General features: G+C 46.5%; 1 protein-coding gene across 2 annotated transcripts in view; it reads left to right on the forward strand.

Annotated features, from left to right (window-relative positions):
* The window catches only part of ELP2 (elongator acetyltransferase complex subunit 2), a 1316635-nt gene that overhangs the window by 1216210 nt on the left and 73833 nt on the right, over window positions 1-26592 (forward strand). For both annotated transcript variants that reach the window (XM_069620606.1, XM_069620607.1), the window contains exon 20: window positions 11970-12112. In XM_069620606.1, the coding sequence (XP_069476707.1) occupies window positions 11970-12112 (143 nt within the window). The remainder of the gene's footprint in view (window positions 1-11969; window positions 12113-26592) is intronic.

A 26592-nucleotide genomic window follows, 5' to 3' on the forward strand; every position in this document is an offset into this window, starting at 1 on the left:
ATGATGAGAAAATTAACAAGTGACAGGAAGACACTGACTTCCACGCTAGCGCGATCCTACGTTTGGCCAGGACGCAAATGAGGTCCTTCATCTTGGCTAGTTGAGCTTCTGTACTCCGTCTCGGGAAGAGTCCCAGCAAGCATGCCTCCGGCGGCCACTCGTGCATATTGATTCCTTGCCTGCTATATCTTGCCAAATAGGCCTGACAACCGGACACGACCAAAACATGTGTAGTATACACACCTGTGCTCGCCTGCCCCCAGGAACTACGAAATGGCTTGTGGGGTCATATATGCCCTGTGTGTAACCTGCAGTTACGCCTGCTTGAATCTGGCGTTCCTGGATACCTTTCTTGTATATATCAGTGCTTTAGCTCATTACCTGTCTGTGAATGTTTTCCCAACGCCTTTCTCCCACCGTGCCATTACTTTGAGTTCTGGCGTGCCAAGTGAATCTAGCAGCATCTATAGAGTCTAAAGATCACGTCTCCCCCTTCCGCCAAGTCATAGAATGCATTCAGCTTGGCATCTCCCTCCGGTATTCCCGGCCATCTGGCATCAGCAGTTTTAATCAGCCTGTGGTACTTCAAAAACTGGCCTCTGGGGATATCAAATCTCTTCGTCAGGTCAGGGAGACCCACCCATGCACCGTCCTGATACAAATCTCCCAAAGTTATCCCGTTTGGCTCCCAGTTGAGCCGAATGCAACGAACTGCCCCTTGATTTTTCCCACAGAACGTCGTCAGTGGTATATTAGCGGAGTACGGCTCCTGCTTCCCCACTTTCTTCCACATTCTGCGCCATAGCCTCCGCCCCAGTGCTATTCATGTTGGTGCCTCCGGCATCCTGGCAGCTCCCACCCAGAGGACCTCTCTGGTGGTATGGTATTACTTCACCCTGTAGTAGTCCAGTATCCAGCAAGCCTTCGTCTGCCAGTCAGCTCATGACAAACTGCAGCTGACCTGCTAGCAATTATGCTTTGAAGTGCGGCAGCTTCATCTCCCTGTCTTTGTAGTCCCTGGTCATCCACTGCCCATTGCAAGCCCAAGTTCGGCAGGCACCTTTGTTCCAGCCCCAGTAGGCTTGCCAGTGGGAACAACTTCCACTTTTCCTTGCTTATGGTTATACCTGACAATCTAGCGAAACCGTCCAGGACCTCTAACATACATGTCAAATTGACCTCTGGGTTCTCTGTGTACAACAGTACGTCGTCCGTGTACAGTGAGACCACATGCGTCCTGCTGCCCACTGGTATGCCTGCATCCTTGAAATCCGCCCTGAAGAAGGCTGCCAGGGGTTCCAGCACCAAAATAAACAGCATGGGGGAGAGAGGGCACCCCTGCTTGGTTCCTCTTTGCAATTCCCACGCCTCTGACATATATTTCCCCGTTCTCACCCGAGCCACCAGTTCCTTGTATAACAGGTGCACCCACTGCGAAAACCACAGGCCCACCCCAAAGCGACTCGAGACCGCATGCAGCCACTCCCACCTCACTGAGTCAAGCGTATTATCGCGTCCAGCGAAGCCACCACATACTCTTCCCCTTCCCCCTGGTCTCTATTATGTGGTGCAGTCTGTGCAAATTTCAGGATGTGTTCCTGCCAGGAACGTAGCCTTTCTGGTCTGGGTGTACTAGGGTGTTGACTATGCTACACAGCCTGTTTGTTAGAAGCGTGGCTCGAATTTTACAGTCATGATTTATCGTTGAGAGCTGCATATAAGAACCGCACTCGAGCTGCAATTTCCCGGTTTAAGTATCTGCACTATAATCGATTCCCACAAGCAGTAGCCCCACCGCAAAAGATTCTTCTAGCGTCTGCAGGAGATTCAGTGCCAGTTCACCCACATACTCCTTGTAAAGTTCTGCCGGCAGGACGTCGGTCCCCAGAATTTTGCCGGTAGATAATGAGAGTATAGTCGTCTTCAATTCCTCCTCAGTAAGCGGGGCATCCAGTATCTCTGCATGCTCTTCTTCTAAGTGCGGCAGCGATATATCGACTAGGGCCTCTTCTATTTCTCCAGCATTTCCCTGCTCATCTGCACTATATACCTGTCGATAAAATCGGCCAAAGATTGCATTTAATTTTGCTTTGGGCCTGCCACTCCTCCCCGCATTCATCCCTGATCATGCTGATCATTCCCCTCTTTTCCTCTGTATGACATAGCCAGGCCAACATTCTCCCAGGTTTGTCCCTACTTTCGTGAAGTGTCTCCAAGTACTCATGTTTGCCCAACCGTTCCCAATCTGCAATATTCTTTGGTCTAAGCTCAGTGAGTTCCCTCTCCCACCCCGTTGGTCGTTCTGCTCTTAGTCTCCATGTCGGGATTGGGGGGGGGTCTGAGATTTGCTCTTTGCCATGTCACAACCAGCGGCGCATGTTCCGACAGGACCCTCGCCCTGTACTCGGCTGCAACAAATATGCCTAAGGACTCAGCTCCCGTAGACATGTAGTCAATGTGGGTGTGCACATCGTGCAGACTTGAATAGTAAGAGTAGCTCCTCTGATCCCCATGCACCTGCCCCAGATGTCTCTCAGCCCCAAATCCTGCAGCAGTATGCTCAGCGCTTTCGCCGGTAGTGCTGGTTTCCTGTGCTTTCCGTCTGATCTGTCCAGTGCAGGGTCAATTGTGCAGGTAAAATCCCTGCAGATCCACAGAGCGCTCCTTTATGGTGCTAGTCTCAGTCTCAATGACCTGCTGAGATGGGAGTTAGTTAATTCCGAGCGGCATGATGAGAGGAACTCAAATATATATTGTGAGGAACATGAGGTCATCCTAACTTCTTTTTCCACAGGATCCTACTCTCTGGTGGCTAGGGAAATGCCATTGCTTTTGGATCCCGACCCTGGGGGTGGATATGTGAGGGAGGATCACCTGGGTAGAGGGAATTTAGGGAGTGGGGAGAGGATGTCCTTAGGTGAGACACAGGATCCCACTTTCCCTTATGAGCCATCTTTCCTTAAAGCCTTTGTGGGATATTGTCAACCCTTTCCCTTTTCCTCCTTCCAAACTGTCCCCAGAAACAACACCTTAGTACTGGGACAACAAAGAGATTAACTAGGAGGGCACATCCTCATTTTACTGATACCCACACATATCAGAGACAAAACAGAGGTATACATGCTCCTTTTATTAAATCAGACTGTTTCAAACACCACTCTGGTACTGAAACGAGGAAGAGGGCTATGGAGGCATACCAGCAGAACAACCAGGCATGTCTGCCTAATGGAGTTCTCCGTAGCCAGGCATGAGAACTCGGTGACCCACACCTGGGGTCACTTAGCACACCTGCTGGATATAAAATGCCTGTCGTTTTGAGAGACGGCAGACGGGCTGGAGGAAAGGAAGCTGGAGACCCAGGTGGATGGAGTGTTGTAGTGCAGGGGAAAGGGACACTGAGGCCATGGTGGGCTGTTTGAGGGTTACCCGCCGGAGCAGGTCTGCTTAGCAGAAGCTGTGGAATTCCCATTGTCTCCAGCCGCCACCGCGGGATGCCAGGAGAGCGAGTGGTGCGCTCGGAGGATGCTGCAAGGAAGAAGCTGAGTCTGGGGAAGACGGGAGCAGAAGAAGCCTGGAGAAGCCAGTCGTGAAGGACGCCAAGGAGAATGACGCTGCCGTATGCGACGCGTGAGTGTAACTCAGATACACACTTATACCAGGGTGCTCCGGTAACACATAACAATGTCCATTGCGATTTGCTGAACAAACTGAAAGTAATAAGTACTTTTGAAAGCTGGAGAAAACACTTATGAGATACCGAATGAACTGAAACTGATTGAAACCACTTTTGAATGCTGCATAGAGTAAAAAGCAAACTGAATACTCAAAAATGGAGTGAAAGCAAAGTATTACATGAACAGACATTAAGGACTATAGTGTTTGAAACAACTATTGACAAAGCCAAAAGAATACCAAGAATGCAGCGAAAGTGAGAAACCAATTATTGGTCCAAATCTAGGAGGGGCCCATGAAACAAATATGGGCAACATCAAGAGAATGCCAAGAAGTGTATAACAAGGAGAACTCAAGTATTGGCCCAAAGCCAAGAGTGGCCCAGGAATTGCAAGTTAAGAGGAAACCTCTGTTGTCAAGAGCCAGAGGAAAGAATAACAGAGCGTGGTGGCTAAGCAAGTCACTGGACAGTGTCTGAAGAGTGTGACACTGAGGAATCAACTAAACATCATTGTCAGATGGAAACAGTGGGCAATGGTTGATGAAACTGTAAGGAGGAGTATCAGTTGCATGACCTGTAATGGGTGGACCGTGTGGTCCGACAACTGTGCCTAGACCAAGTGCCCTATATGGAAGAAGCCAATGAAGGTATGTTTAAAGAAGCTTATGTTTTGCAAAAGCTTTATATGGGAAACTGAAGTTAAGAAACAGAACTGCCTGAGCAAACTGGTACAAGTTATTGATCTTAAAGGAACTGAGAAGTCTCCCAAAGAACTGTTATTTTTTAAAGCTGGTCTATTTGGATTCTTGGGGGAAGGGAGAGCCCCAATATTTTGTGACCTATTTAAGTTAAGAAATAGAACTGTCTAAGCAAACTGATGCAAGGTATTGAACTTAAAGGAGATTGGAAGTATAACAAAGAACTGTGTTAATTTTGAAAACTGGATGATTTGAACTCTTGGGAAGGGAACCCCAATATTTTGTGAACTATTTTGAACTTGGGGAAGCTGATCCTAACCCAAGAGCTGGAAGGAGCTTTGATTGAACCTTTTTGTGAACACTATTTATTTGATGCTGACATCCCTACACATTGTATACAGTTAGTTGTGCGGGCAAGTATAGGTTTTGGACACAGACCGAAATTTGATTTGGACATCCTGACGCAGCCTATCCTTAGTTTTCTTTAGGCAGGGCAATCCCACCTTAGCATAGGGCAAGTTAGGCCTTACTCCATCCTATATTTTAAGTTCAATAAAACGTTTGAAAATTGATTTGAATCTTTTGTCTGTGTCTACTCAATGATGCCTTCACAAAATATGTTGTTAGGTTTATGTTTAAAATTAAGCAAGTTGCCATGTAGTTACATTTAGGTTAAAAAACTGAAAGGTGTACCCTGAAAAATCAATTGGAGGGATTCATCCCTCCCATAATTTCACCTACATAACTCCCAGGGGCCTATCCACAGAGAGGGGTTGGGCCTTGGGGTTCGAGAGGACCTTAGGCATTCAGTAAAAATGTAGGGCTAATAAGCTAACACCTTCTAATTTAAATATTTCAGAGGTGTGGTTTTGAGTTTAAAAAGTGGATGCACAAGCCAGAGAGGGGAGAGCTGCCCAAAATCATCTGGGTGCAACTATTGAAAACATGCTGCAGACTTAACATTGCCCGGGAGACAGCAATTGGGAAAGACTAAAGAGACTGGGATATTTTCAAGGAGTGCAGAATAGAGGGATGCATGCTGGTGGCTATCCATGACTGAAGTGCCTGACCTGTGCTTCCCCAAGAGAGGGTCTTGAAATACTGATGTCTTTCCTGCACACCAAAAACAGAGATGTTCAATGTAAGCAGCTTGTCCAACAGAACTAAGGATGTGGGGTGCAGTTTGATTTAATACCTTCCCCTTAATTAGTAGGTGGGGAATATGGATGTGTAGACCCTTAATATATTTTAATAGATAATAATTCAATGAATTCCCCTTCAGTCAAAGGATACGGGATGAATTGGTTAACATTCTAAATAAACAATCTCACTCCCAGTGCAATTAAAAACTATAGTCTGTTAATGTAATCGGGTACACCTATTTTCCTTGTCCACCCCAGAATTCCCTAAAGGGAAGGGGGTGTCCTTGTCTAAAAACAAAATTCCTAAATGTCACCATTCCTCAGACCTGGCCTTTAAGCAGAGGGGTGCTGAATGTCTGGGTTTCTGGTGTTGTGTAGAGAAGTGCTTTGCTAAATGAAACAAAGTGTAGTTCCTAATTGAAAAATGCACATTCTCTCCTGGGAGTGAGAAAGTGACCCTGATGAGAGATTTTTTGTGACCCAAAAGTGAAATCCCAAAAAGTGAGTTTTTGTATTGAATCTTTGTTTTGTGCCACAGAGAAGGTGGCGTGTGCACATATTCATTGAACCTATCAATTAATAAATATATATTCCTTCTGTACCCAGACCTGGTTCTTGGCTTATTGGTGGCACGGGGGGGGTTGGGGGGATCTACACAGCTCCATACAAGTCATAGACAGGGCGAGATTGAATCAGACAAGTGATATATTGTGTGGTGCTTTAATTGGGGGAGGGGGAAATGAACTCCCCATGATAACGGTAGTCTCTTAATATATAGTTACAATAGGTAGTGGGGACCAATATGGCTGATGCAGTCAATAATATGTGTTAGGCAGAGTGACATGCCCCCCGCCAATGAGACCTCTCAGCGGACCATTATGTTGGGAAATCGCTCCAGTTCTCCTCTGTGCCAGTCTGCCAGAGGGAGTATAAGTAGATAGGTATGAGTTTGTATAGGACATAGTCAGAGAATCGTGCTCTTTTGGTAATATTAGTAGGTGCAGAGGAAGGTTGGAATTTGCAAGACTGAGAGCAATTTTCTGTATAGGCAGATAGATAGCACTGTACCTGCTGGGTTGTTGGGTGGCTGGTTTAAGAGTGTGAGGCGTCCAAAAGGCCACAGAGCCTTGCATCATCTAGTGTGGAAGGAGGAGGAGTAAGAGGATTTGGATTCATATTTAGTGGAATTAGGTGTCTGCCCAAAAACTAAGTGCCTTTTTTAGAACTGGTGGGGTTTGGGAGTTTCATATGTCCAGCTTTCCTATGTGTGACTACCTCTGCTCCAACCCTATCAGCTCTCTGGGAGTGTGCTCGCCCTCATTATGCGTATGAAGGGGGGAAAAATAGGCTGGAGAGAAGACCACTCTCCTCACGTGTGCACTCTACTTGTGTCCTGCATGAGCAGACAGAAACCATTTACGTATTTCTGTGTGATCTGCAAGGAATGTTTTTAACTCACTTTCCACTTAAGCTACCTTACAACTCTCACGAGATTGCAATGTGTGTGATTCACAATGGCGATTGCAATTACCATGTTGTTCATTGCAACCTACCGCCTTTGCGTCCGTGAAGCATGCTACTTTGAGTAGCACTGGTTTTGCATAAGCAACATCCTTCTCTACATTTGGTAACTGCTTTTTTGTTAATCTGTTCTTTTTTGGTTTGTATGCTTTAAATAATGATGATAGGTTAATTAAAATGAATATAAATAAATGAAACATAGAACATTTAACAGTTATTTTTAGTTTTTTTTTTTTTTAAAGTGTTTTCTGAATTTGAAACCTGATTTATTTATTCCTCCCCCTTCCCCTTGCACTTTTTCCCTTCCCCCTGCACTGCGCGGTCTGAATGACACCTGGCCTAGTAGGATCGTTGTCTGTCTTCCCCTTGTTCCCCCCTCCCTGCCTCGTCGCGCCTTGAAACACTTGTGTATAGGCGCGTTACAAATGCCATATCATATCATACCATGTCATTTATAACTCAAATATTGGCCTTCGTGTTCAGCTCCAGACAAATACTTGATTAAATATTTGATTTTTGGCTGAACCAATACGTTTGCTATTCAGTTCACTACAAGTTGGCTATGGAGATACTGGGGTTGGCAAAGAGGTTTGAAGAGGAGATCTGGAGGAGGTGGGAAACAATCAGAAAAAGGTTGGAGTGCCACAGGAGAAGACTTGTGATTAGAAAAGTTTAGACTGAGGCTAGAGAGCTCCACGGAAATGGACAAGGAGTTAAGACTGCTGCTGAGAGGGGGAGACAGAGGTGGTCGTAGAAAATAAAGAGGAGCTTGCACAAGAGAAACATAAGGTAGTGGTTGGTGGACATCAGAAGGATGTGATGGGAGAGAGAACAGAAAGAGGTGGTAGGAGAGAGTCAGTAGGAAGATGTTGGTGAGGAAAGGGGGCGGTGGCAGACAAGTGAGAGGCAAAAATCAGAGAACATCAGGAGGAGAGTAGTAGGTAGCCAGGTGAGGAAGATTCCAGCACACCAAGATGGCGTGGCATGGCCTAGAGGCCAAAGGAGAAATGAGCCTCAGGCAGGGAGAGAAGTAGAGAGCTGAAGGAGGGGGCCAAGACCAGGAAAAGAAGGATTAGAAAGGTCCAGGGAGAACAGCTTCTAACAAGACACTCCTCCATGGCTATTCCTGAAACCTGACTTGCACCTTCCCTAACAACCTGATATATTAAAATAATGAGCAAAAGCCAAAAAGAACCTTGTAAGAAATGTTCTAGAACCACAACAACCCACAACCAAATGTGCCTTAGAAGAATGGTTCTGGATCTCCCAGTGCATACAACTGTCAGTTGATCAGAAGAAGTCTTTGGCAACTCAGGAGACTCACAACAGATAGTGACTCAGATCCTCCCAGGGAAATGGTGTGAGGGGTGGGTGAGAACCACAAACCCTCAAACGGATTAGCTTCGGGTGTAAGAGGCCCTTGATTTTGAGTTGTGGTACTTCCTTGTTTATTCTTTTTGTCCATTCTATATAAGTTAACCCCAAATAAAATTAACAGTTAACCTTATCTTGTCTTGGCATGCCTTTTGATCCCTGTCCCCTCTTGATACGCCTTTAACTGGGGTTCCAGTGACTCTCGTCTTCCTCACTAGAGCACACCCCTTCTGGGTTCAAGGGGCTCCCCTTCTCTGGCGCTCTCCAGCTACCCAGCAACCTCCTCTACTCAGCACCCAGCACAGAGACACTGTTTGTGATTCATAGCCTCAGTTTTAAGGTTCTAACCCTCCTCCCATTGGCTGAGGCAAACGTTAAAATTGATTGGATAACTGGTTGTCTAGTCCAGGCCAGGCAAAGGAAGTCTTTAAAAGGCTAGCCGCCATTTTCGAATTCTTTGTTTGTTTCCAGTGCTGGAGTTGGTGTTTAACTGCTGCTCTTTTACTCTTTTACCTCCTGGCTGTCCCTCTGCAAGGAAGTTCGTTTTGTGGGTTTCTGGTGTTTGGAAGGCCATCATAAGGTGCAAGAAAACCTGTATTAAAGTTCCCATCTGTTCAAACTCGTTTTCTTTCCTTTGGAAAGTGGGAAGGAAACTGTTCTCTTCTTAAATGCTACAGCTGCAGAGGCGAGAGAGAAAAGTGTTGTCCTTTACAAGCACTGCTGTTGAAGGGGTCTGTGGACTGAATTAGGGATTTCCCTTCAAGGATTCAAACCTGTTGTCTAAAGGCGCTCTCTAAATATGTTAGCATTTTTTCATGGCGTATCTTTCTCTGAATTCCTGTTAGACATTCCAGTGAGTAGCGGCTTTGGATGCTGAGGTCTTTAATGGCAGATAGCTGGTTCACCACATCTCTTCGGTCGTCCCTTCTTAGCTGTTGAGTAAAAAGCATAAACCAAGGTCATGGGGCATGGCGGCTCCATATGTACTGGCTCTGAGTCCGACGTCATGTTCATTGTGGAGAGCTCAGTGGTGCTGGGTAGAGCTGTGCTGCCGATAGAGCTAGAATAACACAGATGAGGAATTTGTGAGAGGACTGACTAATCCATCAGGAAGAGAATTAGCGAGAGGGGAGTCATTTATCAGCAGCACCACTTCAATAAACACATATCCTGTGAAATAAAACCAAAAACCTCAAAATTCCTAATTATGGCTTTTGTTTGCATTGCATGCAGTTTTTAATATGTTACTGAATACCTGGGTTTAGTTTTTTGTCTTTTTGTTCTCATTGCTCTCCTGCCCATCAGATAAGTATTCTGTTTGGCCAAGACCATACAGCGATCAAATTAGTTTTAAGCGTTCCCATTTACAGCAGTTTGTATCCATGCTAAACATTTTTCATCCCAGAGATGATTTTGATGGCCCGTTCTGAACCACTTGTAGTTTACAAAGTGTCTTTTTGAGAGGCGCTAATTGTGGTTGGAATGTAGTGCCAAACTTTCAGCTTTGTCACTGGCTAACCATACACATTTGTTATAAACGACATGGATGTTTAGTTAATCCATTCCTTCAGACACTGTTCTGAAGTCATCAGAAAAAGAAATGCGTATTTGTTATGTGTACATATACCCTGTTCCATTCTCTGCCTTAAACAAAATACTAAACATGGCTGTATATTAGCCACCATTTTTCAACCACCATTCACAAAGCAGTGGAAAGATAACTACAACATGAATATACTGTCGCAAGAACACACCAACTCACAGAGAAGGTTCAAGGGTTTTTATTGAAGTTTCCTTAAAGGGGTTCACTAAAGGCTGTCCCTCTCTCATCTTCCATGGGTATTCCCCTTCTTCATACAGGAGTCTCTAAACTACAAGGTTGTCAATAGACAGTAGTAACCGCTAATGTCTAACATACTGCCTGGCATGTTGTGAACGCCTAAGGGCAAACACCTTCTTTCTCTAACTACATTTGGGAATTCCTGTGGGAATCCTATCCAAGGGTCCCACAAAAATCACAAAGATTTTTCAACTGGGTTAGCTGCCTTCCAAATACACAGGCTCCTGTTGCCCTTTTCTCTCACGTCCTTGTACACCTCACCAAGTACTTCGCTCTGTCTCCTTTCCCTTCACCTCCTCCCCTCTCTGCTATTCCTCCACTGCCTCTCCCCTCCAACCCTCAGTCCATCTTCTGTCCCTCCAATTTTACTCTCTGTATGCCTCAGATCTAACTCTCCCACTACCACTTCCCACTACTCTCCCCTTCCACAACCCGCTACAACTCGCTCCTCCCACTACTCTCTCCTACACTCTCGCCTTCCACAACCCATTACTACAGTCTTTCCACTACTCTCTATGGCACTGCCCTCTCACCACCCTCTACTACACTCCCCTCCCAGCACTCACTACTATACTCTGCTCCCGCTCCTTGACCACGGTCACCTTTCTTTCACCCTGTCATTCTTCTAAATCACTATCACACCTCCTCCACTCTCCCTTAATCTCACTCACTCACCTTAAACTCACTCTCCCACCCAAATACCACTTTCTCTCAGCAACCAATACCTAATCTTCCAAACGTTCTTGATAATTCTCCTCCATGCTTCCCTGCGCCATCATTCCTGTGCCTGGTCTCTTAATTCCACCTTCTCCGCTCTTGACCTTACCCAAACAACCCTGACTAGCCCAGTTACATCTCACCCTTTTATCCTCCCCTTGTTTCTGCCATCAGCTGGTTCCCCAAGACAACTACTGGCTTCCTTTCCGCCAGGGGCCACGCTACAGTGGTCAAAACACATAACCAGCGTTAAGCCCCACCCACTTTTCATGCATAGGTCCTCTGGGTTTTGGAAAAGGTAACCTGCTGAAACAAGTAATTTCTGGAGTTTGTGCTTCATTTAGCATGAGAGTGCACATTGCTGGTGAGACTTGCACGACACGCCTCATCTGCTTTGCCTGTTGCCGCCTCGCTCTCTAGTGAGATGACGGTTCGGCATTCCACCATTAAGCATGCAGGTCCGATGGAAGAGAAAAAGACCAATGGCATGCATTATGCGAAACATGATGGAGAACAAGTCTCTGGTACTTGACAGTTTCATCGAAGCACAGGTAAAAGGGACAGAGAATGGGGTCCACCCAACTCCCACAGAACACCTCTGGAGCAGGACTGGCTTTGGGAACCCCTGTAGTTGACCTCCTTTTCCAGGTTGACAAGAGTCCCCATCCCCTCTTGACAAGGTCATGTACCTGACCCTGTCACAATACTGACAAATAACTTCATCCATATGCAAATGGAGAACGAGCATATTCCTGTAATTTCATATAAAAGATGTTTTGTATGTGTTTTATTTTAATGAGAGCGTCTATTACATTTTTTGCAAGACAAATTGTTTTCATAACTATGAAGCAACTTTTTAAGCACACCATGAAGTGAGAGCCAGGAGCACTGTTTTGGTCACCAATAAAAAGGATAGTTTAAGTGTCTATCGGATTATAACTTCTTTTTCTCCATTGCTAGTCTTTGACTGTTTCTCTTGTTTCTTCTTCTCTTGTTTCTTCTAGGTTATTGTATGGGGTGAACATGGCTCTGGGGATGCAACTGAGCTGAATGTATTGGGATCCATCAGGCCTGCATCTTCGGTGCTAGATGTTTCTGACTCTGTCACTGCTGTTAGTGTAAGCCCTGTGCTTACGTCTAATAAAAGGTACCATAGTCCCTATGTATTTTATAGTTCATCTCCATTTTCCTTTATCTTTCACTGAAATGTCAGGTTGCATATGTTATAATAATTTGCAAAGTCTTCCTACACTTGCATAGGCTACCAGCAAGTATGAAAATGGTGAATAACACATTTTCCTCGCTGGCACAGATTGCATATGTTATGGGAAGACTGCAAGCGTGTCAACACAATCAACCCTAAAAATACACTTATGACATGGTGTTAAAGTTGTGTAATCTGTGTGCTTTTTTTGTGGAGGAAATGCCCACTGAAACCCAATTCCTGAGAAAAAGATGAGAACAATATTTTTAAACATATGAGTAAATTCAATGAGGTGATGAGAGGACAAAAATACAAATGATATTCCCAAAAACGTATTATTTATAACTGCTATTTTATGCCTGCCTGCTGATCTCTGGATCTGCTGCCCCACCCTCACGATTGTTCAGCTTAGACTTCGCCACATGAATTTCTTGGGTTCAAAAAGCAGGAGAAAACTGAATCAGCCCAACCTCCTCTACTTCACACTGCTGTGGCTATGTGGAGCCGTCCCTTCCACAGATGTGTTTGGGAATGTTTGGCGTTGTCTGCTACCATCCCTCATTCCACAGTGTGTTCAGTTTTCACTCATGCTGTTAAGAACCAACCCAGCAGTCTAGACAGTAGAGCCTCCAACATGTGACTGTACATTTTAGAGCAGTTATTGCTATTATAAGGTGCCTTATTTTACTCTTAAGTAGGATTTGCTGACAAAAAGGCATCAACCACTGTTAGGAATGTGTTGTTCATTCTCTTTAAAGTTATCTCCGGTGATCAATCGGAGGAGTAAATTTTGCACTTAAATATTTTCCATTTATGACTGGTGGTAGCTTTACCACCATTTTGTGGAAGGAGAGCAATGGTGAATTCATGATTGACAAAGCATTTATAAGCGATCACGGACTTGATGAACTAACGAAGAAATTCAGGAACTAAAGTGTAGTTGTCATAAGCTAATTGAAGCTTTGTGAACAGAAAAGCAATTTTTGCCACTAAGGTAACGCTGCATGTATAACACAGCCTGAAACTCTTCCCCTAGTTTGCTTCCCTGCCTCTTACCCACCTAGTGTTTTTTTTTTCTTTTGAGGGACCCCACATGCCCATTGTATCCAGCATTCCCCTTTCCACTTCCCCAAGTATTTTTCTCTGGGCTCTTCTGCAGACCCTAGTTCTGTGCCTGCTTTAACAGTTCCCTGGCCAGGCCCCCATAATGAAACCCTCCCGTGGCCCTCAGCCATGTCAACATTGTTACAGGACATGTGTCGGATCCGCTGTTCCAAAGATACAGTGCCACATCTGCACAGCCTTCGTGGACTTCAGCAGCAACACTGAGAGGTGCCCAGTGGAGAACATCTTGCAAGGGGGCTTTTTCACCCGAAACAGTTATTCATGTGTTGATGGTGCACCTTTAAACAGAAGGACCATTCTTCTGAGGTCGTGGATCCATGGGTGTATATGAATGAATGTGTGTTTGTGCATCTGTGCTGTTAGAATTGATGTAATTTGCAGATCACTCCAAGTGCACCCAAAATGCTAGATAGTTGCATTCATGAGTGATGACATACAGAGTTTTAAGGCTGCTTATTGCTGTTTGTTCCCAAACGCAAATACGACTGCGGAAAGCAAAACACTGAGCTGATGTTCCAAGAACGCTTGATAAAGAAATTAATTCTTTAGGTCCCTGTGGAACTATCCTCAGGGTTTCCTTGGGATGTTTTATACAAAAGACATGTGCATATCGGGCAGACCTAGACATGAAAATGCAAAGTAGTACAAATTAGCCCAAAATGGTGAACCAGGAATAGTTCCTGAGAGGCAGTTGAAGGAGAGTCGATACGCAGAACACATTGCACTACTGGTTTAGTGCTAGAAGCCTCCTCAGTCCGAGACACAATTTTTCTGTTTTGGGGAAATTTCACTGAATGTCATTCAAACATAACTCCTTTGTCTTGCAGTGTACCCAGAATATACATGTAAACTGTATTCATTTAGGCCCCAACCAAGGTTTTTCTATTTATACTGCTGCCACATTGATAAGCCTTTGCATGCTGAGATATAAAGAGAATAGTGAACAAATTTTCATATATGTTTACACAACTGCCCAGTATTCTAAAGTGATTTCCAAACAGACAGAAAAAAACTGGGAGAGAAACCCGGGGTTTTCTTTAATCGCCAGAGGTCATCAATAGTAAATCAATCTCTAGAGCTTGTTAAAAGGGGATTAAAAAGTAGGTGTTAATATAGGAGTTGTGAACTGCAAATGACCTATTGCAATAAATCTACAGGTCTTTATGGCTTTCACCCCCGAAGTGCGGGGCGGACATGGGATTTTAAGGGCCGGCCAGGCCGAGTTCAGCTAGGCCCAAGCAAAGCGAGGGCCTCAGCCAGGGCTGTGGGCCGTTAAGAGCCATGTACGCCCCCTACAGTGGGGGTGAAAGCCATTCGCACCCCAGGGTTTATCCGGGGTGCAAATCATTTTTTTTCTCTCAGGAAATTGGCTGCGCAAGCAACACCAATCTCCCAAAGGGGGCGGGCACAAGATGGCTGCCACCATAGGAAAAAGGGACAAATTCCCTTTTCCATTTCTATCGCAGCTGGGAGACAGGAGGAGCGCCGGGATCCGAGCATAAATCCCTGGTCCAGCAGGTAAGTGGGGAAGGAGTCAGGGTGTGAGGAAGGGTATGGGGTGTTTGGGGTGGGGGTGAGGCAGTGGAGGGGCAACAGGGAGAGGCTCCCTGTTGCCTCCCAACATAAAAATAAAATATGGCGCCACCCGGGAAGGGCCTCATGTGGCTGGAAACAGCGAGCTGAGAATCTGTATTCTCCCCCGCTGTTCAAGCCACCTGATTGGCTCAGCTCCCTTCCCTGGCTGCGACTAAATTATAGCAACAACACTGATGATGGTGCACTTTGATTTGGTTAGCAATTTCTACCTCGAGACCATGGATAAGCATAGAAAAAGCAGAATGCCAGGAAATTTTTCCTGAATCCTTCAAATGAAGTGTTCATGAAGACCAACTGTCAGTGTATGTGTACAAAATCACCACCGTATTTCCAAACTCTCACTGGTAAATCATGACAGAGCAGCCTGGCTTCACTTTTGGGAGATACAGATCATACATGCAGCAAGATTGCCTAAACTGTATTTATATTTGGGTTTTATATAGCGCAAACCTAACTCGAGAAGAACAGAGCGCCTTACAAGAGTTCAAGGAACAGGGGGGCAGTTTACAATGGGTCCAGGTCAGTGGTAGAACTGGGGGTCAGAGTTACCTAAGTTGCACCTAGAAATTCATTGAAGAGCAGGGTTGTCAGTTCTTTCTGGAACTGTACGAGTGTTGGAGTGATCCTGATTGCCACTAGGATGTTGTCCCAGAATGCTGGGGCGTAGCAGGACAAGGACTTTTTCCTACTCTTTTCCCTGCAGGCTATTTTATTTTCCACAAGGTTGTTAGACCAATTGTCTGCGCTCACCTACAATTAGTTGTACTGTTACAGTCAATTGTACTTCCCAATGGTGGGGATTATTCATTTGAGTATGCCATTAATAATATTACAGTGCAATACATCAGCAATAATAAATTGTTGTGTCAAGTCTTGTAAAGAAATGTTCTTTAATTGGAGTAAGCACGATCCAGCTGACACCTTTTTTCGACCAAATGGTCTTTCTCAAGGCTGGTAATCATTGTCAAACCCATTCAACAAGATATCATAAAAAGACCAAATTCATGACATAATAGAGATATACATGCCGGGTTCAAGATGGGCAGACAGAAATAAGTCGAACAATTTTTTTCATAAGTAGCATTAGAATTTGAAATTAAAGCTTTGTAAGCATGAAATATGGTAGCACATTAGTTATGTGGATAAAAGGCAGAGCACAAGAGCACACTCTGAGCAAGGCAAAGCACACAAGGAAAAAGCAGTTTCGAGACGGCAGCTGAACGAGAGAAGAAAGACGGCAAAACAGAAGGGGATCACAAGGAGGGAAGTTCACTTGACCTTTTCGATGAGGAACCGTTACTTTCCAGAAACCTCAAGAATAGAAAGCTAACAACCAGGAAACCAGGCTGAAGAATCCTGCATTGTGTGTCGGAGATACCCGGTGCCCTCCCGCGTCAATAATCAAGGTGGGGAGAAGCACCAGTCACCATGGTAAGGTCCTTGGCTCCAAGAAAAAAGCAGCTTCATTGAAATCAACACAGCTGGTGAGTTGGGGAGACCGATAAAAGACCGGTTTGTGTTGAAGCCAAGGATTCAAGCAGCAACATTGTATGGTGAGTGCTAGAACGAACAATGTTAAAAAATGTGTGATAAGTGACGCAAGTAAAGTTGAACTGCTGATGAGTGATTGGACTTTAAAAGCAAGCAACAATACCTTTGACAGAGTGGTCTGGCACTGCGTGGGTGTTCAATCGAAGGTCTCTGTAACGTATCCAGCAGAGAAGTGGAAAAAGTGAGAAAAACGTTCTATCAAGAAGAGAACGAGTAATTGTGAATCAAAGTGGTCTTGCGGCAGGTAAAGCAAAATCCTGCTCAGAGTCGAAAGTCTTCGATTTTGATGAAGTAGAGAAAGTTTGGAAAAATAGATAAATTTGGTCCGAGCCCGGCGGACGGTGACCAATTGAAGGTTTTGTGTTAAAGTGGGTCTGAACCTGGCGGAAGTAAATCACCTGAGAATTTGTATATGTGAAATCCTAAGAAGAAAGGAACTTTAGTGTTTGTTGTGTTGCATCAGGACCACTGAAATAAGAGACTTTGAATGGCAAAGAGACTTTGGCACAGAAGGCCCAGATGTTGAGGTTTTTTTACTACATCATCGTGCTAGAGAAGCCAGAGAGTGTGCTAAGCTCGGGTGTGCCGCCTTGTCCCGTGCTGAAAACGCAGGGAAGGGAAGCCAAAGGCTTGAATATCCTGACATATTTCTTGAAACTTTTCCTTTTGCATAACATTGTTTCTGACACTATTTGTATTTAGAAGTAAGTATTGGCAATAGGTTTATTAGGATAGGCCCTTTTATTTTGATAGACTCGACTAGGACTGCATTATTATTATTTGATGGCCGTAGCTTGCTCCCTCTTCAGATTTAGGGTTAGATGGGCGTTTTTCAAGTCCAAGTTAAGTTCAATAAACACCCTTGAACTGTGATCACATGTGCCTGTCTTAGTGTTTGATACCAGGCCTTCCTTACCTTACCCTATAGTCCATAGTTTATTTTCCAGCACAACTATTTTCTGGCGCCTCTAGGAGTGTGTACTGCCCGAGGTGTTACGTTTTCTCGCAGGTTTGGTGGGCATCCAGGCAGTGGTTGGTGGTTACCTTGCAGGTGTGAAACACTTTGAAATGGATCCTGGAAGACAAAGGGAGTCAATGAAGAGCGCTCATGATGGGTGATGTGTTCAAATTTTTTTAGTACTGGTGATAAGGCTGCGGTGTGATGGCCTGCTCTGAGGGGAGTGAGATGTTCCTCAGGGGGGCTTACAAGGGGGGCGTTAACTCCATGGATGTGTGTATTTCCAAGAGCCTGAACCACAGTACTGAAGTCCAGGGGAGGGAGGAAGGACTTAGTGTTGTGGAGCAGCATGATCCTGTACAACATGTTCTGGACTTTCATGTTGCTATGCTGCTGAAATGGGATGCTGCTGTCCATGATAAACCCAGAGGGTTTGGCGGCGGGGCAGGCCAGAGTATGAATCTGTCCAACTGCATCTCGTTCCGGGGGAACACATTTGTTTTTTGCTTCGGTTGAGATTTTGGTATGCACTTGTCATCCACGTCTGAATGGTGGCAAGGCATTTCTGGAGGTAGGTGATGTTGTGGAAGCAGTTTACATTAAGGTACAGCTATGTGTAACCTACGTCCTGGTAGAGAGGTGTATAGGTTGGCCAGGTGTGACCCAAGTGGTTATATGTATAGATTAAAGATTGCCAGACAGAGGATTGAGCCCTGTGGCACTCCGTAGGCAGCCAATCGGTAGTTGGATCTGACGGTGCTTATCTGGACAGCCTGGTATGTATCCGAGAGGTAGAAGGAGTAGAAGTTAAGATCTGTTGTCACAAAGCCCATTCTTCGTGCAAGAAGACTAATCTGAGTCAGGTGGTCCACCATTTCAAAGTCCAGGAGGCAGGGATCCCAATCCCATTTACCCATTTTCTGGAGAGCATAGTCAGTGATCTGTATGGTGGCTGTTTCAGTGCTGCATTTAGGGCGGAACTTGGACTGGTAGCCCCCGAGGAATGCTGATCCGTTAATTTGCTGTGACTTTGATTTACCACAGCCTTCTCAATGGTTTTACCTATGAATGGGATGCTGAAGATTGGTTGGTAATTGGCAAGGCCTTTTTGATCTATTGTTGGTTTTTAAGGAGTGGACAGATCCAATCCAGTTTTGAAGCGGCCTAGAGAAATGTTGTGGTTGATGGAGGCATTTAAAATCTGAAGGAGCTTGATGATAGTTTCACCAGAGATCTTTTTTTAGGATGTTAAGATGTCATCAGTATAGGAGGTTCGCTTTAGTGATGCAAGAGTGTGATGCAAGAGTGCACTCGTCTTCCATGCTCCTCTGCACCATCTTTCTTATGTCTGGTCTCTTCATTCCACCATCTCCTCCCCAAAACAATCCCGACTGCCCCAGTCACATCGCACCCTTTTATCCTCCCCTGTCTCTGCCATCAGCTGGTTCCGCAGGACAACCATTGGCTTCCTTTTTCCCAGGTGTCACCTTACAATGGTGAAAGCACATTTAACAGGCCTTAAGCCCCACCCACTATTCATACATACAGACTGTGAGGAAACTGAGGGTATTCTCACTTCTACTCCCCTTGGATCTTCTACGCAGGTGGCCAGGGAAAGACCCTGGGGGTGGAGAAGCGAGAGAGGATAACCTGGGTGGAGGGTCCTTGAGGATTTGGAGTGGGATGCCCATAGGCAAGACATGGTATCCCCTTGCCTAGTAATTGTCAACCTAACCCTCACCCAACCTTTTTAGGCTGTTACAAGCCAACTCCCCTCATGATTCCACACACAACATCTGACAGTACTGAGACAAAAAAAGAGGCAACTGAGAGCAATGAAGAGTGCCTCTTTTCTCCACTTGTTTACTGAGACGAGGAAGCTGCATCCCAAACACTAGGAAGGTCAGGCATGTCTTCTTAACTATGGTCAGGCAGGTCTAATTAGTCTGACACACCTGCAGCCTTTTAGAGGGCTGCAGGTGCATACATTGAGAGAGCCCTCTAAGAGAAACAGATCAGAGAGCCGTGAAGGAGAAGCTGAGAGATGAGCAAGGGATCCACTCATCGAGGGATCGACATGGAGGGAATGGACGCCAAACCGGGACACCGACAGACCGGGCCCCACAGAATTCTCTCTGCGTTCATTAGAAGCAGAGAGGCAAGCAGGACTCGCATTGGCGGTGTTCACCGTCCAGAAGCAGAGCGGGAACTGCCATAGAGGCTGCAGGCAACAGGAGCAGGATGCTGGTGAGTACCAGTGGGACACGCGAATACCAGTGAGCTCTAGGACAGCCCACAGGCAGCAGGAGCAAGCCGCCAGTGAGTGTCAGCGACACACACAAGCAACGGGGAGCTCCGAACAGGACCGCAGGCAAGTGCCCGTCCACATATTAAATGTTGAACTTTTTGAAAACATAATCTTACGGGAAACAAAGATATCTTGAATACCGAACTACATGAAACTTTACCATTACATGAAACCAAGCTTTACTGAATACCAAACTATATGAACTTTTCAGATTGTACGAAACCAAGGTATACTGAATACCGGACTACTTGAAACTTTAGCATTACAAGAAGCCCAGCTATTTTGAATCCCGAACTATGTGAAAACGTAACATTTCAAAGAAATATGAATATGCTGAATACCGACCTATATGATCATTTTGATCTTTAAACATTGCATTATAGAGAAACTTCTCATTGAGATAAATAAATACAATGAGTTACAGACTTTAAAACCTCTACCTTGAAACAATACAAGTGTGCTTTCCAACTTGAATTTGATTAAGAAACATAAGTATTTTTTTTAACTCTGGATTGAAACTCTAATCATAGTAAAGCAGTGTTGCTCAGCGAATTACATCTAACCTTACAATTCAGCACAGTAAAGGCTAAAAAAAAGTATGACCAATGATCTTTAATGAATTAATGCAATGTGTCAAGACCACTACTGGAAAAAGGTGTGTGATACATTGTGGCAGGACCAAAAGGCAATTCAGGAAGAGCCAAAGGATATAAGATTACACCCTAAAAGCCGGAAGACTAACACAGCAAATTCAATTAAGGGTCAATTGGTGCATAGGAGCAAGTCCCAAGGAACATATATGTTGGGCAGAGAAGTCCAGGGACTCTGGTTGCGTGACCAGGGATGGATGGATGGATGGATGGATGGATGGATGGATGGATGGATGGATGGATGGATGGACCGTCTGACAACTGCTCCTAGACCAGAGGACCATGAATGGTGAAAGTGAAGGACGGAGGGGGAGGGATCAGGGGAGCAGTGCGCATTAATGATTGAATGTTAAATGTGATACTGTTAATTGCACTGCGGTTTGGTGTGTATTGTTGTTTGTTTTGAAAAATTAATAAAAATAAAATTTTTAAAAAAAAAACTTAAAAAAAAAAAAAAATGGTGAAAGTGAAGGACACCCCGAAACCAGCCCAATTAAAGTCCCGGAATCCTGGTTGCGTGGCCTTTGACGGGTGGACCATGTGGTCTAACAACTGCGCCCAGACCAGAGAATCCTGATTGGTGAGAGCTAAAGACATTACGAAACCAGCTCAACAAAACCATTGCAATGCTTTTGAACTAGACTGGTTGTCTTGGGAACAGAATACTGAGACCCATTTTGTTCTGGATTGTACTACTTAAAACTTGGGGAAGGGAACCCCAAGTATTGCTCTGGAACTATATTGCCTTGAACTGAAGAAGGTAAACTTTGAGACTTTTCTTTCATGGAACTTTCTTATGCTTGGGGAAGGGAAGCTGAGAGAAGGCTGTAAGGTGAAAGAAGCACAGAACCTTTTGAGTTTTACATCCCTACACATTGGTTTCATATAGTTGTGAGGGCAAGGCTAGGTTTTTTGACACAAACAGACTTACTCTTTGATACAGAATTTCCTTTGTTTTATTCCGGTAGGGAAAACACACATTAGTATAGAGCAAGTTAGGCATTCAACCATTCTGACATTTCAGTTAAATAAACATCTTTTGTTTAAACTTGAAGTCTGTTGTCTGTGTCGTATTTCATGATGCCTTCACAGTTGTGAGAAACCCAGAGGTGTCTGATTTGCTAGTACCCGGGGATCTGCCATCCAGGTGGCCAGGACAGGGCTATCACTACTGGATCCAGTTCCTGGGGTTGGACTAGTGCAGGAGGATCACCTGGATGGGGTTCCGCGGGGAGTGGAAGTGGGACACTGACGGGTGAGACGTGGTATCCCCTTTCTTATAACACCTTTTCCCCATCCTACCCCGTTGAATATTAAGACACTCTACCCTCCTAACCCCCCCTCTGGTAGCCACACCTCCAACACCTGCACCCTTGCCCCAAGCTCTGGTTGCTCCTCAGCCCTCTCCGGAAGCGGACATGGGGGGGACCTTTCCGCCCCCACCCCAATAGGACCCAAAACTCCCCTCCGCCTGACAAAAACAGGGGGTCGGGGAATGGCAACGATGTGCTGGAAGAGGGGCCTTCTGCATCGGTAAAAGCATTTCATAACAGTCTTCGGGGTTTAGTGGAGTTAATGGGGGTGCCCCGTCTGGAGCAAGCCTCGCAGGAGCTGGGGGTGCTTGCAGAGGTCCTGGCCTTGTGTGCCACATGCCGCTCAGGCATTCCTCTGCAAATTGATGTGTTCTCTTTGGCCATGAAGGTCTGGCCATGAAGGTCTGGGAATAGGCAAGGGCCAACTCTCAGATGAACAAGAAGCTGGATGGACGTTCTCGGCTCTTGGATTGGGAGCCAGTCCTCCTTGCATTGCACGCTCAGCCACATTCTTCAGTCGTTGCGGCTGCGTCTTTGTATTCTAAGTCGTACCTCGTCTTCTTCTGCTACCAGCACCGCCTCCAACTGTTTGTCCAAAGAGGACAAGGTGCTCAAGTGTTTCGGCAAAAAATGCGACCTCATACCTGTATTCATCTACGCCAGATCACCGCTGATGCCATACTTGCAGCGGCAACCCAGAAACTGTGGTATGAGATTGGGGAATTCCTCCAAGACATGCTTCTGGAGAGGCAGGCCTCCTTCAAGGTAGGCCTAGCAGAGGCACAGGCGGTTGCGCCAGATCTGATGGAGTCCACCGTCTCCCATATTGAAACAGCCAGCAGGGGCCACTGCTTGGGTGTCAAGATGAGGCCGACGGCGTGGAAGCACGCAATGCGTTTTTCCTCGAAATGTGCAGGGATAGGATCCTCAACCTCCCATTCGAGGGGTTGGATATGTTCCACTCACCTACGGATCACAAATTAACGAAGAAGATGTCCACCCAGAATGCAAAGTCCTTGGCGATCTTAACCAATCCGGTCCTAAATCCTACCTACAGAGCCAAGGCAGGTCGGATTTCAAGCCACGCTCCTTCAGTGACTTCAAGGGGTTTTCGTGACCGTAGAACCTGCCAACCAGACAAAGTGAGCCTAGGAGGAAGCAGCAAAGGACCTTGCAGGGCTTTTTTTTTGCTCCCCCCTCCTTCATGCATGCCTCAGTGACAAGAAGCAATGATGTTCTGTTCAGGGACCACAGTTCTCCTGTTGGGGGCTGGCTGGCTCTCTCAGTGAGCAACTGGAAGTGTTTTTTCACAAATCCCTGGATTATTTCAGTGACCTCCACGCAGTTCAGTCTTCCTCTTCCTTCTCCCCCTCCTTCTTCTCCGCTGTTGCAGATCTGGTTGCATGCCCTTCTGCGCGAGATCCTGCTTTTATTGGAGATGCAGGCTGTGGAACTGGTCCCGCCTCCATACAGGGGCTCCGGATATTATTCCAGGATTTTTGCGGTGCTGAAGGACAACCAGGCAACCCTGAGGCTTGCCCTGGACTTTTCATTCCTCAACTTGTCTTTACCCCTCAAACGCTTCAATATGATCACTCCTGCTCACATAGCTGAGTCGCTGTGCGCAGGCGACTGGATGTGTTTCTTAGACCTCAAAGATGCTTACCTACACGTCCCCATCTTTCAACTGCACTGGAAATTCCTGCGGTTCACGATTATGTTGCACCACTTCCAATACAAAGGGAACCGTACCAAAATGTCACCACGATTGCGGCAACACTGCTAACACTGCGCCTGAGTGCGGTACAAAAATCCTGACCCCCCCATTACTGCGCCCAAGCTCAGCAGGGGTTGCGGTGGTGTCTCCTGCTCTGCTTGGTTGCAGTTGCGGGGGTGTCCCCTGCTTACCATTATGGTAAGCGGTGGAGAAGATAAAAAAATAAAAGGGACCTAGTGGCGTCAGCACCACCCCACGTAAGTGGGAGGAACTGAAGCTGCAGGGGCACAAGACCGGCTGCGGTAGACACAGAAGTGCACTGCAGTAAAGGTAAGTGGGTGGGTGCGGGTTTGAGGATTGCGGGCAGGGGCAGGTGGGCAGCACTGATCTATCTGATCACTGCACCGTACTATAATTGTAGTCGACATTTTCAGCAGCGGAATTAAGGGCGGCACAGTGATCACATAGATTCAATACAGATTGCTGCTGTTTTGCCTCAATTCAGCCCCTCATGTGTTCACAAAGCTTATGAGAGCGGTGAGGGAGAGGGGGGTCCTCCTTTGCTTGGAGGGCCAGCACCTAATACCCTTATCTGGATGACTGGCTGGTGAGGGCCAGCTCCCCATAGGGGGCAATTTACTTTTGCCAGCAGCTAGCGGATGTACTTCATCAATTGATGTTTTCCCCATAATCAGCGGAAGTCGCAGTAAAACCCCTTGCAGGACCTTGTGTTTCTCAGAGTGGGGTGGTACACAGCCGCTCAGCGGATTTTCCCCACAGCAGATAGGCTATTATCACTCCAGAGGGCAATTCCCCACTTGCTGGCCAACTCGACCACCGTGGCGTGGTGGTTCCAAAACCTGCTCGGTCTCATGGCTTCGTTCGTGCTCAGGGTGCGACATGAATGCCTGCAAGATGAATGCCTCCAGCTCCACCTGGTGTCCAACTGGGACCAGGAAACAGACAGGATCTTCACTGGTGGCTCCTCAACAGCAATGTGGTGGTGGGATCCCCCTTCTCTCAACCGGGGCCAACCCTGGTGGTGACTACAGACTCGTCCCTCCTGGGTGGGGAGCAACTCTGTATGAATACTCAATTCACGGTTTTGGTACAGGGTGGTGGTCCTCCTTCATATCCATTTTTTTGGAGCTTAGAGCAGTGGGCCTAGCACTCAGAGCGTACTTGACGGTCATCAGAGGGAAGGCGGTTCTGGTCATGACCGACAACGATGTTCTACTTGAACAAGCAGGGGGGACCCGGTCCCCCCTTGTTTACATGGAAGCAGTGTCTATCTGTAAGTGGGTGCTGTCGGAAGAGATCTGGATCTCAGCTGTCCAACTACCGGGGACAGCAGTATAGAGGCGGACACAACTCAGCCGCTTGGGTTTCAACACTTATGAGTGGGGATTACACACCAACTCCTTGTTTCCTCTCTTATAGATATGGGAATTCCCGAATCTGCACTTATTCGCATCACCTCAGAACTCAAACGTCCCCTCTCTGCTTCGTGGGTGGGCCGGGCCAGGGCTCTCTGAGGGATGCATTCCAGCTCTGCTGGTAGAGTTGTAGGTGCTATGTGTTTCCTCCTCTGCCTTTGCTCCAGCAGACCCTCTGCAAATTCCGGGCCTTGGTGGGCTGCAGCCTCATCTTGATTGCCCCCTACTGGCTGTCGAGGGCTTTGTTCTCGAGCCTCCTCCAGCTCCGGTCCCAGTTTCCGATCCATCATCCGATCTCCAGTAGGGGCTTCCACACACAGCATCACAGGGCGGTGGAGCATCAGGACCTGGCCAAACTGGCTCTCTCTGCCTGGCTCCAGACCAGCTATAAACCTCTGTCACTCGCTGTTCTGTGAAAGTAAATGGGAGATTATCCAGGAGGCCGTCTCACATTACAAGAGAATGTGAACCAGGTTTTGCCACTCGGTGCGGGGAGAGGGTATTGACCCCCCTCTCGTGCTCCTTCTATGAGGTATTGTCTTTTTCTGCCCACCTGGCTCGGTCAGGGTCAATGTGGATACTTGCCGCACTTACTTGGCGAACATCGGGGCGTACAAAAAAACTTGCCGGATCTGGCTTTTTCAGCAGCCAGCCCAGTAGTCAAGGCCCACCTTAAGGGTTTGTCCAGACTTTCCTCCGGTGCGTAGGCCCTATCTGATCTGGGACCTCAATGTGGTTCTCGCCGACCCTTCAGTGCAAGCCCTTTCGACTAATGGATTCAGTCAACATCAGATGGGTTACGCTCAAGGCGGTCCTGCTGATGGCTATCACCTACACGCGTAGATTCAGCGAGCTGCAGGCGCTGTCGGATTGTGAACCCTTCACCACTTTCCACATCAACAAGGTCATTTTACGCACTCATTCAAACTTCTTGCCAAAGGTGGTCTCACTGATCCACTTAAACCAGGAAATCGGCTTGCCCGTGTTCTTCCCGAAACCACAGTCAGAGGCAGAGAAGGCCTTGCACTCTCTGGATGTAAACAGAGTGCTCAAGTTCTACCTCTCCCGGACAAGATATTCCCGGATGTTGGAAGCACTGTTCGCCACGTTTGGGGGCAAGGCCCACGGCTCCCAGGCCTCCAAGTCCTCCATCGCCCATTGGATGGTACAAGCCATTTCAGAAACATATGTGTCATTACGAAAAACAGTGCCAGCAGGGATTCACGCACACAGTCAGGGCCAAAGCTACTGCAGTCGCCTTTCAAAGTCATTAGTAAAGCGGCTACGTGGGTCCCTCCGTCTGCTTTCTGTAAACACTATTCACTGGATACCAGCTCCAGGTGGGATGCAGAGTTTAGTCAGGCACTTCTGAGGAACCTTTTTGCTTCTTAAATATTAGGCATGTGGTTACAGCTCCACTCGGTTCTCTTGTTTCCGTGGAATCACCCACAAGGATGGAAGAAATGGGATGGGACGTTTGTGTAATTTAAGTTACTTACTGTAGTGACTAGAGTACTCATAGTCCTTAGTCCCCCTTTCCTCCATATGTCCCACCCACATTGCCCCGCTAATATGCCAGGGGCCAAAATTGTCAGTGTAGGCAAGTATTCAAGCGTCCGATATGTCAAAAAGGGAGATGAGATGGGCGGGGCCTCTGGGGCGTTGCCATGCCTAGGGCCGCTCCCCCGCACTCTATACTAAATTGAATGGGGTAGCTCACATTTTCCGCTGTCAAAGGTTCCACTACTATCCCCATATTGGGGGACGCC

Source organism: Ambystoma mexicanum, chromosome 5q (genome assembly GCF_040938575.1).
Source record: "Ambystoma mexicanum isolate Mex_15411 chromosome 5q, UKY_AmexF1_1, whole genome shotgun sequence".
In the NCBI taxonomy this organism is placed as follows: Eukaryota; Metazoa; Chordata; class Amphibia; order Caudata; family Ambystomatidae; genus Ambystoma; species Ambystoma mexicanum.